The sequence below is a fragment of the Sprattus sprattus genome (genome assembly GCF_963457725.1).
Source record: "Sprattus sprattus genome assembly, chromosome: 15".
NCBI classification, from domain to species: Eukaryota; Metazoa; Chordata; class Actinopteri; order Clupeiformes; family Clupeidae; genus Sprattus; species Sprattus sprattus.
In genome coordinates this window covers 19,217,985-19,236,546 of record NC_137913.1, presented here as the reverse complement: position 1 = coordinate 19,236,546, position 18,562 = coordinate 19,217,985, and the positions used below count along the sequence as shown (strand labels likewise).

At 44.4% G+C, this 18,562-nt stretch overlaps 2 protein-coding genes across 2 annotated transcripts; both read right to left on the bottom strand.

The window, feature by feature from the left end:
* Positions 1 to 2,301: 2,301 nt before the first annotated feature.
* bmp10 (bone morphogenetic protein 10) lies at positions 2,302 to 4,686 on the bottom strand (the record flags this gene model as incomplete). Its single annotated transcript, XM_080852372.1, has 2 exons — positions 2,302 to 3,446; positions 4,281 to 4,686. The coding sequence occupies 2 exons, from the start codon at positions 4,684 to 4,686 to the stop codon at positions 2,302 to 2,304; spliced, it is 1,551 nt and encodes a 516-aa protein (XP_080708498.1).
* A 3,020-nt stretch (positions 4,687 to 7,706) lies between these two features.
* On the bottom strand, positions 7,707 to 18,359 carry arhgap25 (Rho GTPase activating protein 25; the record flags this gene model as incomplete). The annotated part of the gene is made up of 11 exons (XM_080853130.1): positions 7,707 to 7,875; positions 8,444 to 9,015; positions 9,432 to 9,586; positions 9,687 to 9,808; positions 9,925 to 9,998; positions 10,488 to 10,620; positions 13,261 to 13,465; positions 15,331 to 15,444; positions 15,556 to 15,637; positions 15,999 to 16,189; positions 18,299 to 18,359. 11 exons carry the CDS (start codon positions 18,357 to 18,359, stop codon positions 7,707 to 7,709), a joined length of 1,878 nt encoding a protein of 625 aa, XP_080709256.1.
* Between the last annotated feature and the right edge of the window lie 203 nt (positions 18,360 to 18,562).

Genomic DNA, 18,562 nt, shown 5'->3' with positions numbered 1-18,562 from the left:
TTTTAAACATTTAACATAAATTAGCACTAGATGAAGTAGAAGTCTTGTGTGAAACCTACTAAGACATTGTCGCCAGGGTGTTGCAAGGGGCTTTATTGGAAAACAACGAGAACAATCCTTACAAAATAAAACATATTAATACCATAAATTAAATACGTCTTTCTGATTAAGGCCTCTACAATACAATTGGGTATGATGCATAGTCTCGAAATGTCCGCATACCATATACTGCTACACAAACTTGACAATAAAAGTTAATAAATTAATCAATAAATAGGCTTCTTTCGGTATCCAAGCAGCAAAAACAGGGAGGCGTTTAACCTTTGAGAGCCCAGATGATTGGAAATCAAGGCCTTTCATATGTTGTGAGTCTGTGGGTTGTGAGCCTGGGATGAGCCCAGCGCTGTGCTGTAGGAGGGCACTGCTAGGCTTGACATGACAGGAGTGTTTGAGATGGAGAGAAGTGGGAGGACAGCCTGACAGGCCACAGTTTCCACTCATCCTCTCCGCCTGAAGGTGATAAGAGCCCAAACGCAGATCTTTTCCATAAAAGTGTGTGACTGTGTGTGTGTGTGTGTGTGTGTGTGTGTGTGTGTGTTTGTGTGCATGCTGTGCATGCACCAGAGAGAGATGAGAGGCCCTGAGGTCGGCGCAGGGGTGACCCAGGGCCAAAGAGTTCCTCCGGTGGCGGCCGAGGTTGCCCACCCCATCCGCCTGGCCGCCGCCTGGAATCTCGACAGCTCTCACTCAGGCCTCTTCAGCCACACTCCCTACTCCCACTCGCACATCCACCCCCTACCCGCCACCACCACCCTGGCAGTACAGCAGCAAACGCCGTCCGGTGCTCCGCCGCCCCAAGTGGCAGCACACATGCTTCACAGTGCCGACACCTCCTTATCACCAGCCACGCAGAGGATGGGGGCAGATGGGGGTCGGGGGTGGTGGTAGAAGAACGGTGGAAGGGATCAGGCACATGTGACTCCCTGTAGCCCGGGAAGGTGGGTGAGGGTTGATAACCTAGAGCCCCCCACACAAACCCCCCACCCCCAAACACTGCTCTGCAACAACAAAGGGGAGGAGAAGGATAGGTAGAGAAAAATGTCCTGTCTCTCCCTCCCTCCCTGCCTCCTTTCCTGTACCCCAATCCCTAGCCTAAAATAGGAATGGTGGAATGTCTCACAATTTCACTCATCTGCTTGCCCCCCACACCACAACATTCCTCTGTTAATCCCACTGCCACGTAACTCCATATGTGTTGTGTATGTGCGTTTCAGGGGGGACAGGCACGCTCTGAGACAGGAATGGCCAGTGGGGGTACAGCGGCTGCTCTCTCTCTCACTTTAGACTGACTATGGAGATTCCTCTGTGACCCTTGGAATGCCATTATAGTTTATTTTTTAACAGGGTGAGGCAGCTTCCTCCAGAGAAAATCTCTCTGTTGAAACAAACTTTTGCAGGCAACGGCTGTTTTGTTGTCTTTTATCCAAACTGTCAATAGTGAATTTGATGTTTCGCAATGTCTTGCTCCTTTCAAGTCCCCTCTCCCGTGTTTAATCCACCCTGATCTCCTGAAGGAAAGCAATCAGTTTCACATCCTTGTATCCTCTTCACATGCCTTGTCGTCCCAGAGGTCACATTTAGGACCCCTTGGTGTTGGAGTTTATGAGACCCACTCCACTGTGCTGCCATTCCAGAGGAACACCCACTTCAAGAGACACGCAACACAAGACAGTTTCTTCCTGCCAGTGACGTCAGCGATGCAGAAAGGAATTTTACATTTCCCCCAGATATGATCGCTGATTTGTGTTGGAAGGCGTTTTTTAGTTTGTTTTTTCTTCCTTGGCCTGTTCCCATTCACTTTGGCTCATGTCTGAGAACATTTGGTTTCTGAATGATTCTTCAGGCTCCCCTCTGCCACTCATAAACCAACCAGAAAAAATGGAGTCATGAGAATGGGTCAGAAAAATAAACTACTTTCCTTTTTTTACAGTTTGCTATTTCATTCACATTTAGCAGATGATTAGAAAATGTTCTGTACATGGCACGATAAAATAATCTCTGTCTTGAAATACCAAATATACACATTGTACAAATACTAAACATTTGATCGAACTGTACACAAATATAAATACTGGCTGATGTCTCTAGCTTAAGTGTTTTTGCCTACTCTGTCTTAAATCCGCACGTTTCATGCTTTGTTTGCTCGACACTCTACTGGTGACTTGGTTATGTACATCTTAGGTCATCTAAGTTGGGTTTCTCATGGGGCTAAGACATTTTAAAAGTCCTGTGTTCTCTCAACTATCGACAACCACACTCTGCTACCACCATGCCCTCAAACTTGTATTTGTAGGTGACAACCCCAGCATCATCCAGATAGAGAAGGGAGATAGGGTCTAGCTTAGTGGGCACACAACATGCTGGTGCCACCTTCTGCGGGCTCTTCATGTTAACCAACGTTTGAACCAGGGCGTGCTTGGTGGGCTTAACATGTGGCGTGAGGGGGAACGAGCAGACGCCTGTGCACTCAAAGGCCTCGTAGCCGTTGGGCGCCAGGATCCAGCTGTCCCAGCCGATGTCTTTGAACTCCACGTAGAGTGAGTTCTTCTTGCAGTGATTGCCCTTGGCGTTGCGGCGAATGCGGGAGGAGGTGTCGTAGATGAGGTTGGAGCGCATCTGCATAAGCGCCTCCTCATCGGGCTCATTGTCAGTGCTGTCGCCTCCCTCTGCTGTGGCCCCCAGGCCCATCTCACCCAGGTCCTCCAGCAGCCCGTTCAATCCCTGCTTCAGGTTGTCCTGGAGGCCTGCGCCCACGTCCTCATGGCTGATCATCTCATTTAGCTCGCGCCTGTCACCTCGGTGGTCTCCGCTCTGGTCATCAGAGAAGACGATCATCAGCGGCCTGTGCCGGTCCTCCTGGCTGGTCTCGATCTCCATGTTTCCTGTGTCACCGACCGATCCACTCCGCTTGCCTTCCGTCTCGGTAAGCTCTTCCTCTCTGTCTTTGTCAGCATCCGCGTCGAGGCTCTCGATGTGCACCTCCAGCCTGTGGGTGGTGCCAAAGCCCGATTTGCGCCAGCGGTGCACGGCGGCAGTCATGTCAAAGGACTCCCAGCCGTCATCCATGCCGTACACCTGCCGTGACGCCAGCTCCACCAGCTCCGTTGGCTCCTTGGACCCAGCATCTGGCCTAACCTCCAGGGTGTCCCCTCTGGCCTCACCCTCACCGATATCACCACCAGCATTGCCGTTGTCATGGTAGCGCAGTTCCACCCCATACACAGTCACCTTGCGGTCAACACCAGTGTAGAGGTGGCGGTCGGTCTGGACGAGGGTGTAGAGGCGAAGCTCAGCTGCTGTAACTCGTTCGTGGTGGGGTAAGGACACGTTGAACAGCAGCGGGTGTATTCTCACACCTCGAGGACCCACAATGCACGGGGAGGAGTCTGTGCAGCAAAACACACACACACACACTTTCAGAATGGTGAACAGTGCAGATATACACCCATATGCTCCTCTCATTCTGTTGGTATCTTTTGTTTACTGGTTTATCACATACAAGCACCATGCTTTAAAAGTGCTCGAGCTATTTATAATGAGACACTTAAAGTATCCAGGTCATTATAGTCCATGCATTAGACTGAGTACAACCAAATACTTCAAACATATACAAATTTAAGCCCAAAATAATAATGCAAGTTTTAAGATGACTTTTTTCCAGTAATACCGTACAATTCTTGTTTCTCATGTTGCAATAGTTTACATTCTGGATGTGAATTATATAAATAAATGCTTAGGAAAAAAGCTAATGAGAGGAGCATAATACATGTCATGCTGGATGTACTGGGACAAATCTTCTCACTCTTTCGTTAGAATTTGACAACAGAAAAAATCTTCTGCCCTTAATATAAAGCAATACACATCATGTGTAGCATAACATACTATGTGCTATATGTCATGTACATTTAATTGTTTTACTCATGGCCAACTCAATTCTATCATGCTCTTTTTTTCAACATCTATGTTCTGTGAATGCATTTCATGCTTGAGACGCGTACAATATATAACAAAGAATATTGTTAATATTGTTTGATAAAGAGTGAAAATGCAGTGTTCTGTGTCCCTACAAAGGGTTTTATTTTCATGTCTGTAGTTCCTGTGACAATAACAATGGAAAGAGGCAAGTGGTTGACATTTCCATGTAGTGAACTAAACACTGGAATCTGTAACAATATTTGTTTCATATCTCTCATAGCGGTACAGTACAGAGAAGCACATACCTTCATTTTTGAAGCTGCGAATGATGTTGGCAGTGGGCATGGCGGTGCGGTCATTGGCGAAGCGGTTGTATAATTCCATCATGTACTCGGGAGGCTCCATGCGCTCGGTACCCGGTTGTGGAAGCAGTCCCAGCCCTGACAGGTTGAACGTGCGGAGGAACTGCACTTTCAGCGTCTCCAGCAGCTTCTGCATGTCTACCTCGCTATCCTGCTCCAGGAGCGAGGGGTCCACCACACCCCCACGCCCATCATCCAGCCCAGGCGCCGGGCGATGCCTCTCAGGCGCTGTGATGGGGCTGCAACCCCCAAGCGGAGGCCACAGGAGCACCACCAGCAAGGTTAGCAGGACGGGTGACATGATGACCGAGAGTCTCCTTGATTGCATGAGCCCAACACCCACCGCCATGTGGCCAAAGAAGCTGCTCAGCTTCTCTGTCAGCCTCAGATGCTGACTGTGGCGGGCTGAGTCACGGCGGACTGGAAGAATTTTGTACACCCTGCAACAACCTCTAAACCCTTAGGTTTTGTTGAGTTCCACTTGGGTGTCAAAGGAGCAGCCTGCGTTAGTTGTCCAGAGGCTGGGATCAGTGTCCACCCTTGGTTGAGGGCGACAGGCAAGTTTCTGTGGCTCTTTCCCCAAGTTCCGTTGCTACAGTGACGAACTGGCCTTATTCCTGATGTTGGGGCATTTATCCCTTTGCACACCTTTTGATGTCTGTTTGATATCGGGAGACTTTGGACTTCGGCTGAGGGGTGGTTTTGCTGCGTCCCACTGTGGCATCTCTTTTCTGGTGTTATTCCTTGCTTTGTGTCTCCTCTCTGTCCGTCTTTCTCTCTCTCTCCCTCTCTGAGTGTGTGTGTGTTGCTCTATCTCTTTCTTTCTGTTCCTTATCTATAAGTATGTGTGTGTGTGTGTGTGTGTGTGTGTGTGTGTGTGTGTGTGTGTGTGTGTGCTGTCATGTGTGAGCGTGTGTGTGTGTGCATGCTTGTGTGTGTGTGTGTGTGTGGCGGGTGTTATCTGCCCTCTTCCTTAATGAGGTTTTTATAAACATTGTCCTTGCAGTAGGCCCTTCCTTGTTAGGCTGATTTCTTGTTTGGGTGGGAGAGCCAGGGCAGATCTTGGTCAGTTGTTTGTTTGTTTTTGTGTTGTTGTTTTTTATGATGGTGTAGTTTGCAAGATGGAACTTTGCTTCATTGACGACTTCTCCCTAACTTTCCTATGCTGTTGAATAAGGGAGGATACGTCTTGTGGAAATGGAATTGGTATGAAATGAGGTGTGTTAGAACCAACGACCCGAGTCTGATAGCAAACTTACTCAGCCAAACAGTGAGCAAACACTAAGTGATATTGTCCATTATTGTTTCATTCTCTCAATTTCACGAGTTTAGTGGGTGCTACATTATAATCCTTGCACAGAAAAATGAGACACCAGATTTTTCCTTCACTCTGTTCCCACTCAGAGGTGTCTGTTCACAGCGTCGGCCCATGTGCTGCCCCTCGCCCTATCTCCTTCAGCCTCTACGTGGTGCATCCCACATAAGGAAGCGCTCTTAACTCCAGGGGTGTTTCCACATGCAGAGGCACAAACAAACATACATATCGGAAGTGCTGGGAAATATATTATCTCCATATCTCAGAAGCCAAGTTATGTGGACTGCCCAGACAAAACACCTCCACAGAGGCACTGAACACATACAGCCATCCAAACATGGCCTTGTGGAGAACACGTGCGGGGAATGTCAGTTCTGAAGCGTCATCTATTCCCGGTCTTGAGAGCTATGAAATGCCATATCTGAAAATGAAACGAGCATGAGTCAGATTTGTGAGTACCCTGTCGATTGCTCCCTCTTCCTCCTCTCTGTGTATTGTCCATTACTTGCGTTCGCTCTCTGGACTTTCATACTTGATGCCCAATCAGCTAATTTCTCTGAGCTTCAATTCACCTAAATTCAATTTTATCTATGTAACGGCAAAACAATCAAATTTTCTGAAGGCGCTTTACAGAGTCGAGGGCCTGAGCTTCTGTTTAAATCCTGACTGTCACTGAGAAAAGGAATATATATGTTACGGTAACATGTAATATCTATTGCTTCAGCTGGTAATTGAGCCTATAGCTTACAAAGGCCTTGGAGTATGCATATACATGGGAAGACAAAAACATCTTAAAAACATGCATTCTGAGGTGAGCTCTAGTAAGGATTCACTGAGGCTTTGTGAGTGGCTGATAAGGGAGACTGCAAAGGGTCAGAAGGGTCATAGATGGGACCATACAAGGTACTGTACACTGACCTGGTAACCAGCAACTGTCACTGATCTTCCTCACATACACACATGCACTGTAAAAAAACCTCACTTTTAACTTCATTGTAGAGGACGTAGAGGACGCGCTGATTAGAATGTCTTTTTTTTTTATTCAGTCATAGGATGGTGATATATGCTCATGCACCTTAAAAACACATTTTTCCTGAGTCATTATAACCAGAAAATATATTTTCAAACCGGCATTTCCACTAATTATTAATAAGACTTCATGGGCCTTTCTGCCAGGTATTCATTACACTTGTACTTGTACTGTCTGAATTGTCACTCATGGTATTCCTTACATGATACCCCCTTATTATGTTTAATTGGGAGAATGATTTCCCCTGATATGTACTAGAGCTGCTAGATAGACAGAGAATACACATACATTCGCACACACGCACGCACGCACGCACGCACGCACACACACAAACACACATACACAATTTGACAACAAGATTCCTCTGTGACCGCTGAGGCATTTCTACCATTACTTCCACACCTTCAGACATGCCTTGTCAGCCCTCATCCAATAGCAGAGCTCAGACTCCCCCAGGTCCTGACATCATCATTCGGCATGGGGGGCAAGGCTCACTGGAGCATCTCATGCATCCACTCCACACCGAATCCTACCTTCAAAGGAGTACGACCGGATAAGTCACTTACCTTTATAGTTGCAATTGTGTTTTCCCACCGGACCACATGAAGTTAAAAAGACTCTGAACAATGTATCATATTTATTATATCCATGTGCAGTACCGACATTCAGTTAAACATAGAATAACTGAGCAACAGAGCACACACTGAAAAAAACACTTCTCTTATTGTGAAAATGACAGACCATGGCAATGTGTGTTGAATGTATGAGAGCTGAGTCTGTACTGTATGTACACTTCTGTGCACCACACACCTGGCTTAGCCGGACCTTTGAAATGGATACTCTACAGTTTGGAACTGTAAGTACCTTTATAAACTGATTCCCTGAGTCTGAGTCCGTGATTCTTTCCACTGGCCATGTTGTCCCCTGAGGAGTTCCACAGGCCTCAAGTGGCCACGTGCAAATGACTTGTTGGCAACCACGGTTATTAAATTATAATTTGTATCAGTGGCCTGGATGGGGTGCTTTACGGAGGGCCAGCGGGAGCCACCTGGTTGCGTCTCTGAACCTCATCGCGGCTGCACTCTGCGTTGCGCAGGCGGATCTCCAGAGCGGAAACGCATCTTCTCTCAGCGTCCAACGCCGACTGCAGTTCTGCTACCTTGGCGAGCAGCTCCCTGTTCTGTTTCTGCAAGCTACCACACACACACACAGATTTGCACCGATATATATGTGCACCAGTAAACATTTCAATATGAACATGCAAGCATGCACCGTCATGCAGATACATTCATGCATGTATAAACAAACACAAAACACAAACGGAGTGATAAAAACAGCCAGTGTGACCATTTTCCACAGTGATAAACTCTCGTCAACAAGTAACTACTGTTTTCGGGGAACTCCTCTTGCGTGCATGAAAAAAAAAACGATCTTTCTACACATATAATGATGTCTTACATACTCCAATCTATATAAACCAAATTAGTCAGCAGAAAACTATGTTAGAAATGACATTTGAAAGTTTTGATTTTGGAGCAGATAAAGGATTGCTGTTCTTTGAACAGAGCTAAACCCTGAGGGTTTTGTGGTTCTCGTATTTACTAAGGCCAAGAGCGTGACATAGAATGAGATGCTTCTTTGTGAGTTGCCCCCCGAATACTAACAAAAGGAAATGACTAATCTTGTGTAATGTTAAATTGCATGGTTATGTAACTATATATCTTTTGACATTTGTCACTTGGTGCTTTTGCTGGCACAAACCTGCTGATGATGTGCTGAGAGGTTCCGGGGCCTTCTCCTTGGTTGTCTGGTGTGTGTTGTGGTTGGCAGGCTGTGGTTGATCCCACTGGCTCCTCTCTGACTGGAGATAAATCAGGGTGCCGTGCAGACTGAGCCTTTGGCGCAGGGGCGATGTAGGATGTAGAGAGGTCTGGCGGCTTTGGGGAAGCTTCACTGTCCTTGGCAGTGGGACCCTCAGTTTCCTCCTTCTCCATTTCCCGCGTCGGTGAGAACGGAGACACCCCCTGGAGGTCCAAGGTCTTGAAGATGTCCTCGGAGAACGTTTTCTCATCCCTCTCGTCGCAGCTCTCCTGGATGCGGCTCCACCTGAACAGGGCCTCGTCACGGGGGGTACGACTCGCCGAGGCCCCCCTGATCAGGTTGGGGAGCGTCTGGGTACGCTTGCGGGGGCTCTGGCCCCATCCATCCGAGGAGGGGGAGGTAGGGGTTGTGGGAGTGCCTTGAGGCCTGTCCTCAGATCCCCAGCCGTCGGTTCGATCTGCCTCTGCATCCTCCTCTTCGGGAGACTCTGACAAAGATGAGTTGTCACCCTGCTGGAATGGAAAGTAACTTACTGAGGCGTCACTTATTCAGCAAGGAACATATACTGTACATATGCTGACAGCCAGACTTAGAACACTAAAGAACTTAGAACACTTAAGAACTCTGGACCATTAAGGGCCTTAGATATTGTAATACTTCCAAACTAAAACAGCTCTCTTACTACAGTATGCTGTACTCCTCTGCTAGCATGATATACCACCCTATGACAAATTCTTTAAAAATACGAGCAACAGACATCTCCATACTCATCACAGGCATTCCGTTTCACCTTTATTTCTGTGAGAAATCAACTCTTTCCTTTTAATTATCGTTTTATCGTGACAATTGTGTATAATTAAGGCGACGGTGGGATAATCCTGGCATGCTTGAAAGAAATGTCACCAGACACATTGATTATGGCTGTTACCTCGGCTGACTCCCAGCCCACAAAGCGTGTGCCGCTGGACTTTTTACTTTTGCTTTTAGTTGGGGGAGGGGTGGGGTTGACATCCTTGGATGGGGGAAATAGCAGCTCATGGTGCCGGATCATCACAGTCATCACCTTCTGGATCTGAGGGGTCCCTGCAGGATGCAACCGAAAAATAATAAATCATGCATCTGACAGAAAAGATGTTTGGATTAATGGCAGAATTATACCTGACATTCACACAGATACACCCACCTTGCATCATGCTGATGGCGTCCTCCATTTGTGGTTTGAACAGGTTAACACCGATGACTGTGGCCAAATTCTCCATGCTCATCTTGTTCACCTTCGAGTTCTGTCCCACTTCATGGAGAAACCTGTTCAACACCAAGATATTTGTGTTCAGTTTCAATAATGCTCTGAACACAGCATAAAAATAGACTTAAAAAAAATGTAAATCGTAGAATAAAATGTATGTTTGAATTGGTCTTACCTGCAGATATAACTGAGGAGATTGTAGTTGACTCTTGGAAGGAGAGCTATCTGTTTCTCTAAATACTCCTTTCCCTGAAGTGATAATGTGCCAAAACAAACAAAAATAAATATATTATAGACAGACTTAAAATAGACAACCACAAGCCTGTGACATTGAAGTGTAATATTTTCCATGACTAGCCTTAGTCCCACGCTAAAATATTAGTCCCTTGAATATTTCTGTACTGACTGGACTGAATTTCACAGGAAAGCATGTAAACTATGGTTAGACAATGAGACTGGTGTTCAAGATCCAGAATTCCAATCCACTCAGTTGATTTCCAATAGGCCACGGCCACAGTGTGATGATTCCATGCATGATGCAGATGCAATATATTCCACATTTTTTGCGGGTAAATGTGGGGAAATCTGAACTAGATTAAGTAGTTGGCCTAGGTCATTTTTCACCTCAGTTGTTCACAGAAGAGCATCTGAATCATTGGCATGTTTTACAGAAGGTGACTCAAACCCTTAGCCTACTTGCCAGATCAGAGTGAAACTGAAATGCCTAAGATGTCTTACCAGACCAGTGCTGGCATCCACCTGATGGCTGCAGTCCAGGAAATGTTGGTACTGGCTCCAAGGCACCACTGGCTCTGGGAGCTCCCGCAAGTACAGCTTGAGTAAGGACCCCACCGTGTGGACATCCGTATCACTGCAGGCACCAAAACATCTCAGTTGAGCTCTTGTGTGAGATACATACAGTATATTAATGTATATTGAGTTGAACTCTTGTGTGAGATGACAAAGAAAAACAGAATTTAGAAATGTTGCGCATTTATTAAAAAGGAAAAACGTATCTCATTGACATAAGTATTCAGACCCTTTGCTATGATACTTTAAGTTTTTTTCAGGTGATTCCCAATTCTCTTCATCATATTTGAGGTGTTTGTAAATTAAATTGATTGGACATGATTTGAAAAGGCACACACCCTGGCACACACCCACACAGAAAAGGAACTGCCTGCAGAGTGCAGAGATGGGATTGTGTCGAGGCACAGATCTGGGGAAGGCTTACAAGAAAATGTCTGGTGTATTAAAGGTTCCCAAGAGCACAGTGGCCTTCATAATTCTTAAATGGGAGAAGTTTGGAACAACCAGGGCTCTTCTTAGAGCTGGGTGCCTGGCCGAACTGAGCAATCAGGGAAGTAGGGCCTTGGTAAGAGAGTTGACCAAGAACCTGTTAGTCACTCTGGCTGATATTTAGAAATGCTGTGAGATGGGAAAAACTTCCAGAAAGGCAACCATCACTGCAACTGATCTGGTCTTCATGGCAGAATGGCCAGATGGAAACCTCTCATCAGTGAAAGACAGGAAAGCCCTTAAAGGACATTCAGACTGTGAGAAACAGGATTCTCTGGTCTAATGAAACCAAGACTGAACTGTTTGGGCTCAATTCTAAGCATCATGTCTGGAAGAAACCTGACACCTTCCATCCCATCTGTCCAGACGGTGAAGCATCATACTGTGGTAGTGTATTTCAGTGGCAGGGACTGGGCGACTGGTCAGGGGTGAGGGAAGCTGAATGGAGCAGAGATGTCCTTAATGAAAACCTGGTCCAAAGCGCTCAGGGCCTCACCTCAGCTCACCTCACCAAGGTTCACCTTCCAACAGGACAATGAGCATAAGAACACAGCAGAGACAACGCAGCAGTGGCTTAGGGCTAACCATGAATGGCCCAGCCAGAGCCCTGACTTGAACCCAATCCAAAATCTCTGGAGAGACCTTAAAATGGCTGATAACCTGACCGGCTGAGAGGATGTGTAGAAAATCCCCCAAATCCAGGAGTGCAAAGCTTGTTGCATCATACCCCGGAGGACCCACGGCTCTAATGGCTGCCAAAGGATCTGCATACTTATTTTAATGTGATCTTCAGTTTTTTTCAGTTTTGAATGAAGTTGCAATAATTTCTAGTCCTTGTTTTTAGTTGCTCCTTATGAGGTAAGTATAGATTGATTTGGGGGGGATTTAAATGATTTTAACTTAAAGCTGCAACATGACAAAATGTGAGAAGTGACGAGGTCTGAATGCAGTGTGTGTTTGTGTGTGTGTGTTACATAGTAAGTCTGAGTAGATGTTTTATTGCTGTTAATAAGAGAATATCACTGGCCTGTTTATTTGTTCTGTTTTAAAGTTAGTCACCAGTTGGTGCAGCATTGGTGCTTCAGTAATTCCAAACATTGGCCTATTTATCTTAACTAGGCAGTAGAGAACGTGGTTAGACCTCAAATAGTCGGTTGTTCCTCTATGCATTTGTTTTAGATAGTGTCTGTCTGTCACTGTGGTTTTGCCCTCAGCCAAATCTATGAAAGCACGTCCCTGCCTCAGAGATTATGGTTGCTAAAAGAAAGAATAACGTAGTCCCCCATTCAATGATAAATATGATCTTTGTCACTAGCTAAATAATACACAAATACACTAAATAAAAACACAAATAATACCTGAAGATAGTATTGACAGTTCAGATGTCTTATACATCTAACTTTTGATTGAGTATGCTTGTTTATTAGAAATACACTCATTGAGGTGAATCTTAATTCAGAATTACTTAAAATATACATTTAATACACAAAACGTTTTTTTTTTTTTTTAAATAACTTAATATCTGGGGGCACTGTGGCTCAAACAATAGCCCGACCACATTCGGGCTTGACGCTCAAGGAGGTTGCAGGTTCGAATCCGGCCCTATTCCATCTTCCCACCTCTTCTCCCTTTCATTTCCTGTCACAATCTTCAATGCTCTGTCAATTAAAGGCATAAAAAGCCCAAAAACTCAGTAAAATATGCGTTTCTCCCTCAGGCTACATGAACACATAGGGCATATTGTAGACTATACTGGTAAACCAAATAAGTGGGCTGCTACATCTACCCTCAGCCAACGGAACTGAATAAGAACAGGAAATGTTTTAAGTCATTGATGTTGAAGTAGACCACAGCAGTTTTTGGAGGATCTCATACTTTTTCACAGGAGGGTCATCTGGCAAATTAACAAATAAGGCCATCCTTTCCAGTTAGTTAATGAAGTGAATCTGTAGGCTACCCTATCAGCAGCAGCCATTTGATCATTGGCTTGGTTGTATTATTTCACCTGAAGCTGGTGAGACAGTAAACTTTAATTTCCTAGCAGGTTAACTAACCACATTTACTGCTATTTTGCCATGAGTTGGCTTACGTAGCTAAGGCATTATTTTACCCACTTCTATTCAATAGCCACTGCCGATGATTGAAAAAACCTAATTTGAAATCACACAAAGCTTGGTGGTTTGTAGAGAGGAACAAATGATTATGTAGTCACCTGGGGAAAGAGGGTCTTTCTCCGGCATCAAAGGCATCTCTGAACTGCTTAACCTGGTTCTCCTGACCAGGGAGGCGAAAGATGCCTTCCTCATTCAGCCCATGCTCCCGGATGAACTCGGTACACTTCTCCACCAGGATGGGCACCATGCGCTGCCCGAACTTCTTCTCATAGGCAATCATGTCTCCAAGGCTCTTGCCAAACACTGACATGAAAGAGGAAGGATTGTGAGGAACAAGGATGATCGATATGATAATACTATGTTTTTACTAGGGCATTTATGTACTTTTACAAATGACCCCACAATGTGAATTTCGTCCAGACCTAAATTACTCTTATATTGGTTTTACTTTGAGTTTGCTTCCTATGTAGCACACTCATTCACAGTACATATCTGCTACATCTGCTATCTGGCTGCAGAATCTTTCGAACACCACTGGCAGTGACCTCAGTGGAAAGTTCCTTCTCACGATAGTTGCTGTGACCGTAACAAAATAGGGCAACAAATGTAATACTGTTTCATCAGGATGCATTCTGTTAACGTTATACTTTATAAATATATAACAGGAATTTAGTAATGTAATTGAATGTCATTGAGAGCATTGACACCATAGGGAAGTGAATCTATGCCATGAGATTTTCCTTGAGATGTAAAACAGAGCATGCAAGAGATGGTTTTCACATGCAGAGATGGTACACCATTGAGCAGTGCTGCGCAGAAAACCAAGTATTAATTTAACAAAGACAACTGAATGCAGGTGTTCCAGACCAGTAATAGATGAAACACTGCTATGTAAATTACCGGCTTAATGACACTTACTTCCGAGTAGTAGCTCAAGCAGTGACACACTACTGTTATTTACTAAATTAAACATAATACCGGCATTAACATTAGCCTGATGCATGTCTAAGAACTTTTGCCGTGGCTAAACTAAACTTAACCGAGGCATCTTGGCTTTAAATTGGTTTATGTTCTGAAAACACTCTCTCGTGCAAGGCCATGCTGAGTTTCCATGGGCTTCACCAGCACAGGCTTGTGCTTGCTTTATGCTGCCTTTATTGTTCAAATATCCTCAAAAGACAGCATATGATGGTCAAAACTGATTGGTCCCAAGAGTAAACTATTGCCTCATGTTTTGTTCGCATGATGTACAGTGCATAGTTTTCTTTTACCCTTTAAAGTTTTCCACATTTTATGTTTTTTTTTCTCATCACACACAATACTCCACAATGGCAAAGCAAAAACAGGTTTTTGGAGTGTTTTGTTAATTTATTAAAAATAAAAGACTGAAATATCCCATTTACAGAAGTATTCAGACCTCCCACACACACCTATTTATAGAAGGTCTCACAGTTGATGGTGTTATGTGATGTGTGAAAACCAAGCCATAAGGTTGAGAGAATTGTCAGTAGACCTACGAGACAAGATGCCTCAAGACACAGATCTGTGGAACTATACAAGAACATTTCTACAACATTGAAAGTTGCACGGTAGCATCGATCATTCTGAAATGGAAGAAGTTCTGCACCACTAACAGTCTTCCTAGATCTGACCAACCAGTCAGGGTCAAAGGGGCTTGGTCAAACAAGTAACCAAGAACGCAATGGTCACTATGAATGAGATTGAGAGTTCCTTTGTGGACATGAGAGAACCTTACAGAAGGAAGACCATCAGTGCAGCAGCACTCTCCAATCAGGCCTTTATGATGGAGTGGCCAGATGGAAGCACCAACGCTTGCCATCCAAGCTGGTGGAGCCTGAGCGTTCGCCAAGCTGAATGGGAGAACCAATAGGAAAGGTGTGCCAAGCTTGTAGGATAATTCCCAAGAAGACTTGAGGCTGTAATTGCTGCCAACGGTGATTTGACCAAGTACTAAGTGAAGGTTCGGAATACTTTATTTTATTTTTAATTAATTTACAAAACACTCCAAAAACCTGATCTTGCTTTGTCATTGAAGATAATTGTATGTAGATTGACTTTTTAAGAAACTGGAAATGGTCTGAAAGTGTCTGTATGCACTGAATATTCATGCTAACTGTTCTGCATACCCAGAGAATTAAAATCTTTACCTCCATTGGATCTGGCTCCAATAACCCTCCGGATGCTCCGGACCCACTCCTCCATCTCTGCCTGAGAGCGAGCCATGAGAACGTAAGGATCACGCTCGCGATCTCCACAACTCGCTGTGGGAACAAGGACAGTCTGAAAATACTAAAGTTCTTTGCTCTCTCTGGGACATTTGGCAATTCTATTTTCATACAGTGTGATATAAACAAAGAAGCTTTTAGCCTTACGTGGGATAATCTCAAACAAGAACTTGTCGTCGGCATTGGAGGGGAGCTCCTGAACTTTACTGGACCTCAATTCGATGGTTCCCTATGGAAATCATGTTGAGTTATTAACATGCGCATCTAACATGTTGCTGATCAAACAATGAAATGTTTTAAGTAAATCATGATTTACACTGAGTTGAAATTAAGTAAGTTAGTTAGTCAAGTATTCAGTAAGTAACATCTGTGCAGATGTTTTTCCCAGATGTTTTGCAAACAGATATTGTTTGGCAAATTAGCTCTCATAGAAACTCTAGAAAGACTTTAAAGAAATTAAAATCAAATCAAATATTTCTCAAACACTTAACTACATTACCCACAAACTAACAGCACTACTACTACTAAGGGATATACACACAATACAAAATATATAATGTGTCTGCCCAGGTTTTCTTTCATTGTCTCACCTGATTTGAACCCTCCCGGTCGTCCTTATAGTACATCAGGATATTCCCCCTTAGTACAAAGTAGCGCATATGCCAGTTCTTCACGATGGACCTCTGCTTCTTCAGCCAGCCTGTCTTTACAGGCTTTTCTAGGGACCTTTTATGGTACGACTTAGGACTCCCCTCTCCAGGCATAATACTCTTAGATCGTGCTAACGAGAAGAACAGATGAAGAATATTGAGTCATATCATGCTGAAAGCTCTGGAAGTCTAAACCCCAAGCAATGAATTTACTGTGCCGAATCACGGATGTGTCTGAAAATAAATATTCAACGGCAGATAGACAAATGCAGACGTATTAGCTTGGCAGGAAGTCACTACTCTACGTTTCACCTCACAGGGCTTCCTGCACAGAGAACAAGTTTCACAGTGGTAGCCCTGCTCACGGAGCTGAAACAAAGTGACCTCATAGCTATTGTGTTGACCATTTCGTTTATATTTATCATCTGACTTGTGTGCATGAGTGTTTGGTGGGGCGTGATTTGAGAGCTGGCAAGAGCAATGGCCAAGGCCCAGTATTAGTGAACATACACACGCATGCAAACACACACAGAGTCTCATACTCTTAGGGATTTAGATACAGACAGCTGAGTCGTGGATGAGTTTTAGCCAGACTGACATGCAGGGTGGTAGCCTGTGAGATGGTGTGATTGTGAGTGATTGCTTTTGCTCGGCTGTTGGCGTACAACTCAACTTGTGACCTGCGTGTGTAGATGAGAGGCCAGTGGCAAGGAGCCCCAGACTCGTGTAAACAGGAAACTGCTGCATCATCTGCCTTTGTAAGACCGAGATATCACTCTCTATGTTCCCCACCTAATATGTGCTTGCTTTGGTCTATTTCCAGGGCCCTCTTTCCCTGGTGCATTTGCACATTTGATGCTTTCTTGTGAGACCTCGGGCCCACACACTGTGAACAGTGGTGTGCCCGACCGCACCCAATCAAAAAACGATCACAAAGCTTTGAAGAGCCGTCTTTCTGGACTAAGAAGACTTGAGACACCAAATAAAAATAAATAAAAAAAATGGATTAAAAAGATTCCCAACGAGACAAAATAATCAGGCAAAAATATTATATCAACTCTCTCATAAAAGCATGTCTACGTATGCTATACGTTTGTTAACCCCAATATATGGATAATGAACAACACTTACAATAATAGCATCACAATTTAGACTAAAATTCAATTGTCCACCATAATCAAGCAAGTAAACACTTATTTTAGTCTTGTATATCCTTCTTTTGTTCTTGACCTCAACTCATGCCTTTTTGCAGGCTGAATGACTCTCAGCTTGTCTCCAGCCAACACCATGTTGATCTTTTAGCACTTGTTGTGTCATCCATCCATAAAATGGCCCTGTGGAGGAGGGTCATCTAAGGCACTTTTTCATATACCCTTAGTTAAAATGATGTTTTTCAAGAGAATTTCGTCAGTTTCCTGTCACCACTGACTTTGACAGAGAAGAGAGGAAGCCAGGGACTCTGTGCCAATATACACAAGCCTTCTCTCAATCTAAGGCCTCTACTCGTGAATCCATAAAGCATCTTTTAATTATTGATAAGATGAAAGAGAATCATTGATTAACTAAAATTATTTCTATACTCTATACAACCCAATTTCAACAGCCGCATTGCCACATGCCACCTCTCTAGGGTATATGATTATCTCTCTAGCAAGGTGAAGCTTGATAAAATGTAAAAATATGCAACAGGGAATCAGAACACTGTTCAGTGTTCACAAAAACAGCGGGATGGAATGATGGTAATGGATGACGATAAATAAATGATGAAGATGAAACACACATGACTTAGCAGCTTGTGATGGAAATAGGTTGAATATCTGTTTCAAGAATCTGAAGCCCCTCTATAAATCTGTGTGATCTGACTGAGTTCTACTATAATGCCAAGCTATAGTACACATCTGAACAAGTGTGGCCATTTTGTAGGTAATATGGTGCTTACTCTTAAACTTTACTCAATAGGTTTGGAACAGCTGTCAATTAGTCTGGGCATATCATTTTAAATCCTATCGGTGCTTGCCCTAAAAATGACCAAAAAACCACAGTAAAACACCACCAGCTATTGTGAATACTTTGGCCCCGGTCACCACAAGCCACACTCTTTCCATAAAGTGCTTGACCAAGCATATGCATACACTGACTTTACAAACACACACACACAGCAAATCCAGCCCCTAGAATAGGATGGGCATCCCAAATTCCTTTGGCAGTAGGAAACACGTAGCCCTGAGCTTCAGGCTTACCCATCTTTGCTTCAGCCCGGAGAGTACTGAAGTCCCAGTTCCGAGGCAGCTTGAGAGACATTCTTCAAGGTCAGTCTCTCGACTGCACACACACACAAACACACATGCTCACAGAACCCGCTCACTCACACACACACTCACTCACTCGCACACTCGCATGTGCATGTTCTTTCCACTGACACACCGAGCCACGTCTCTCTCTCTCTCTCTCTCTCTCTCTCTGTACCACACTTCCTTCTTCCTTTACCGATTACTCGTTTTTTT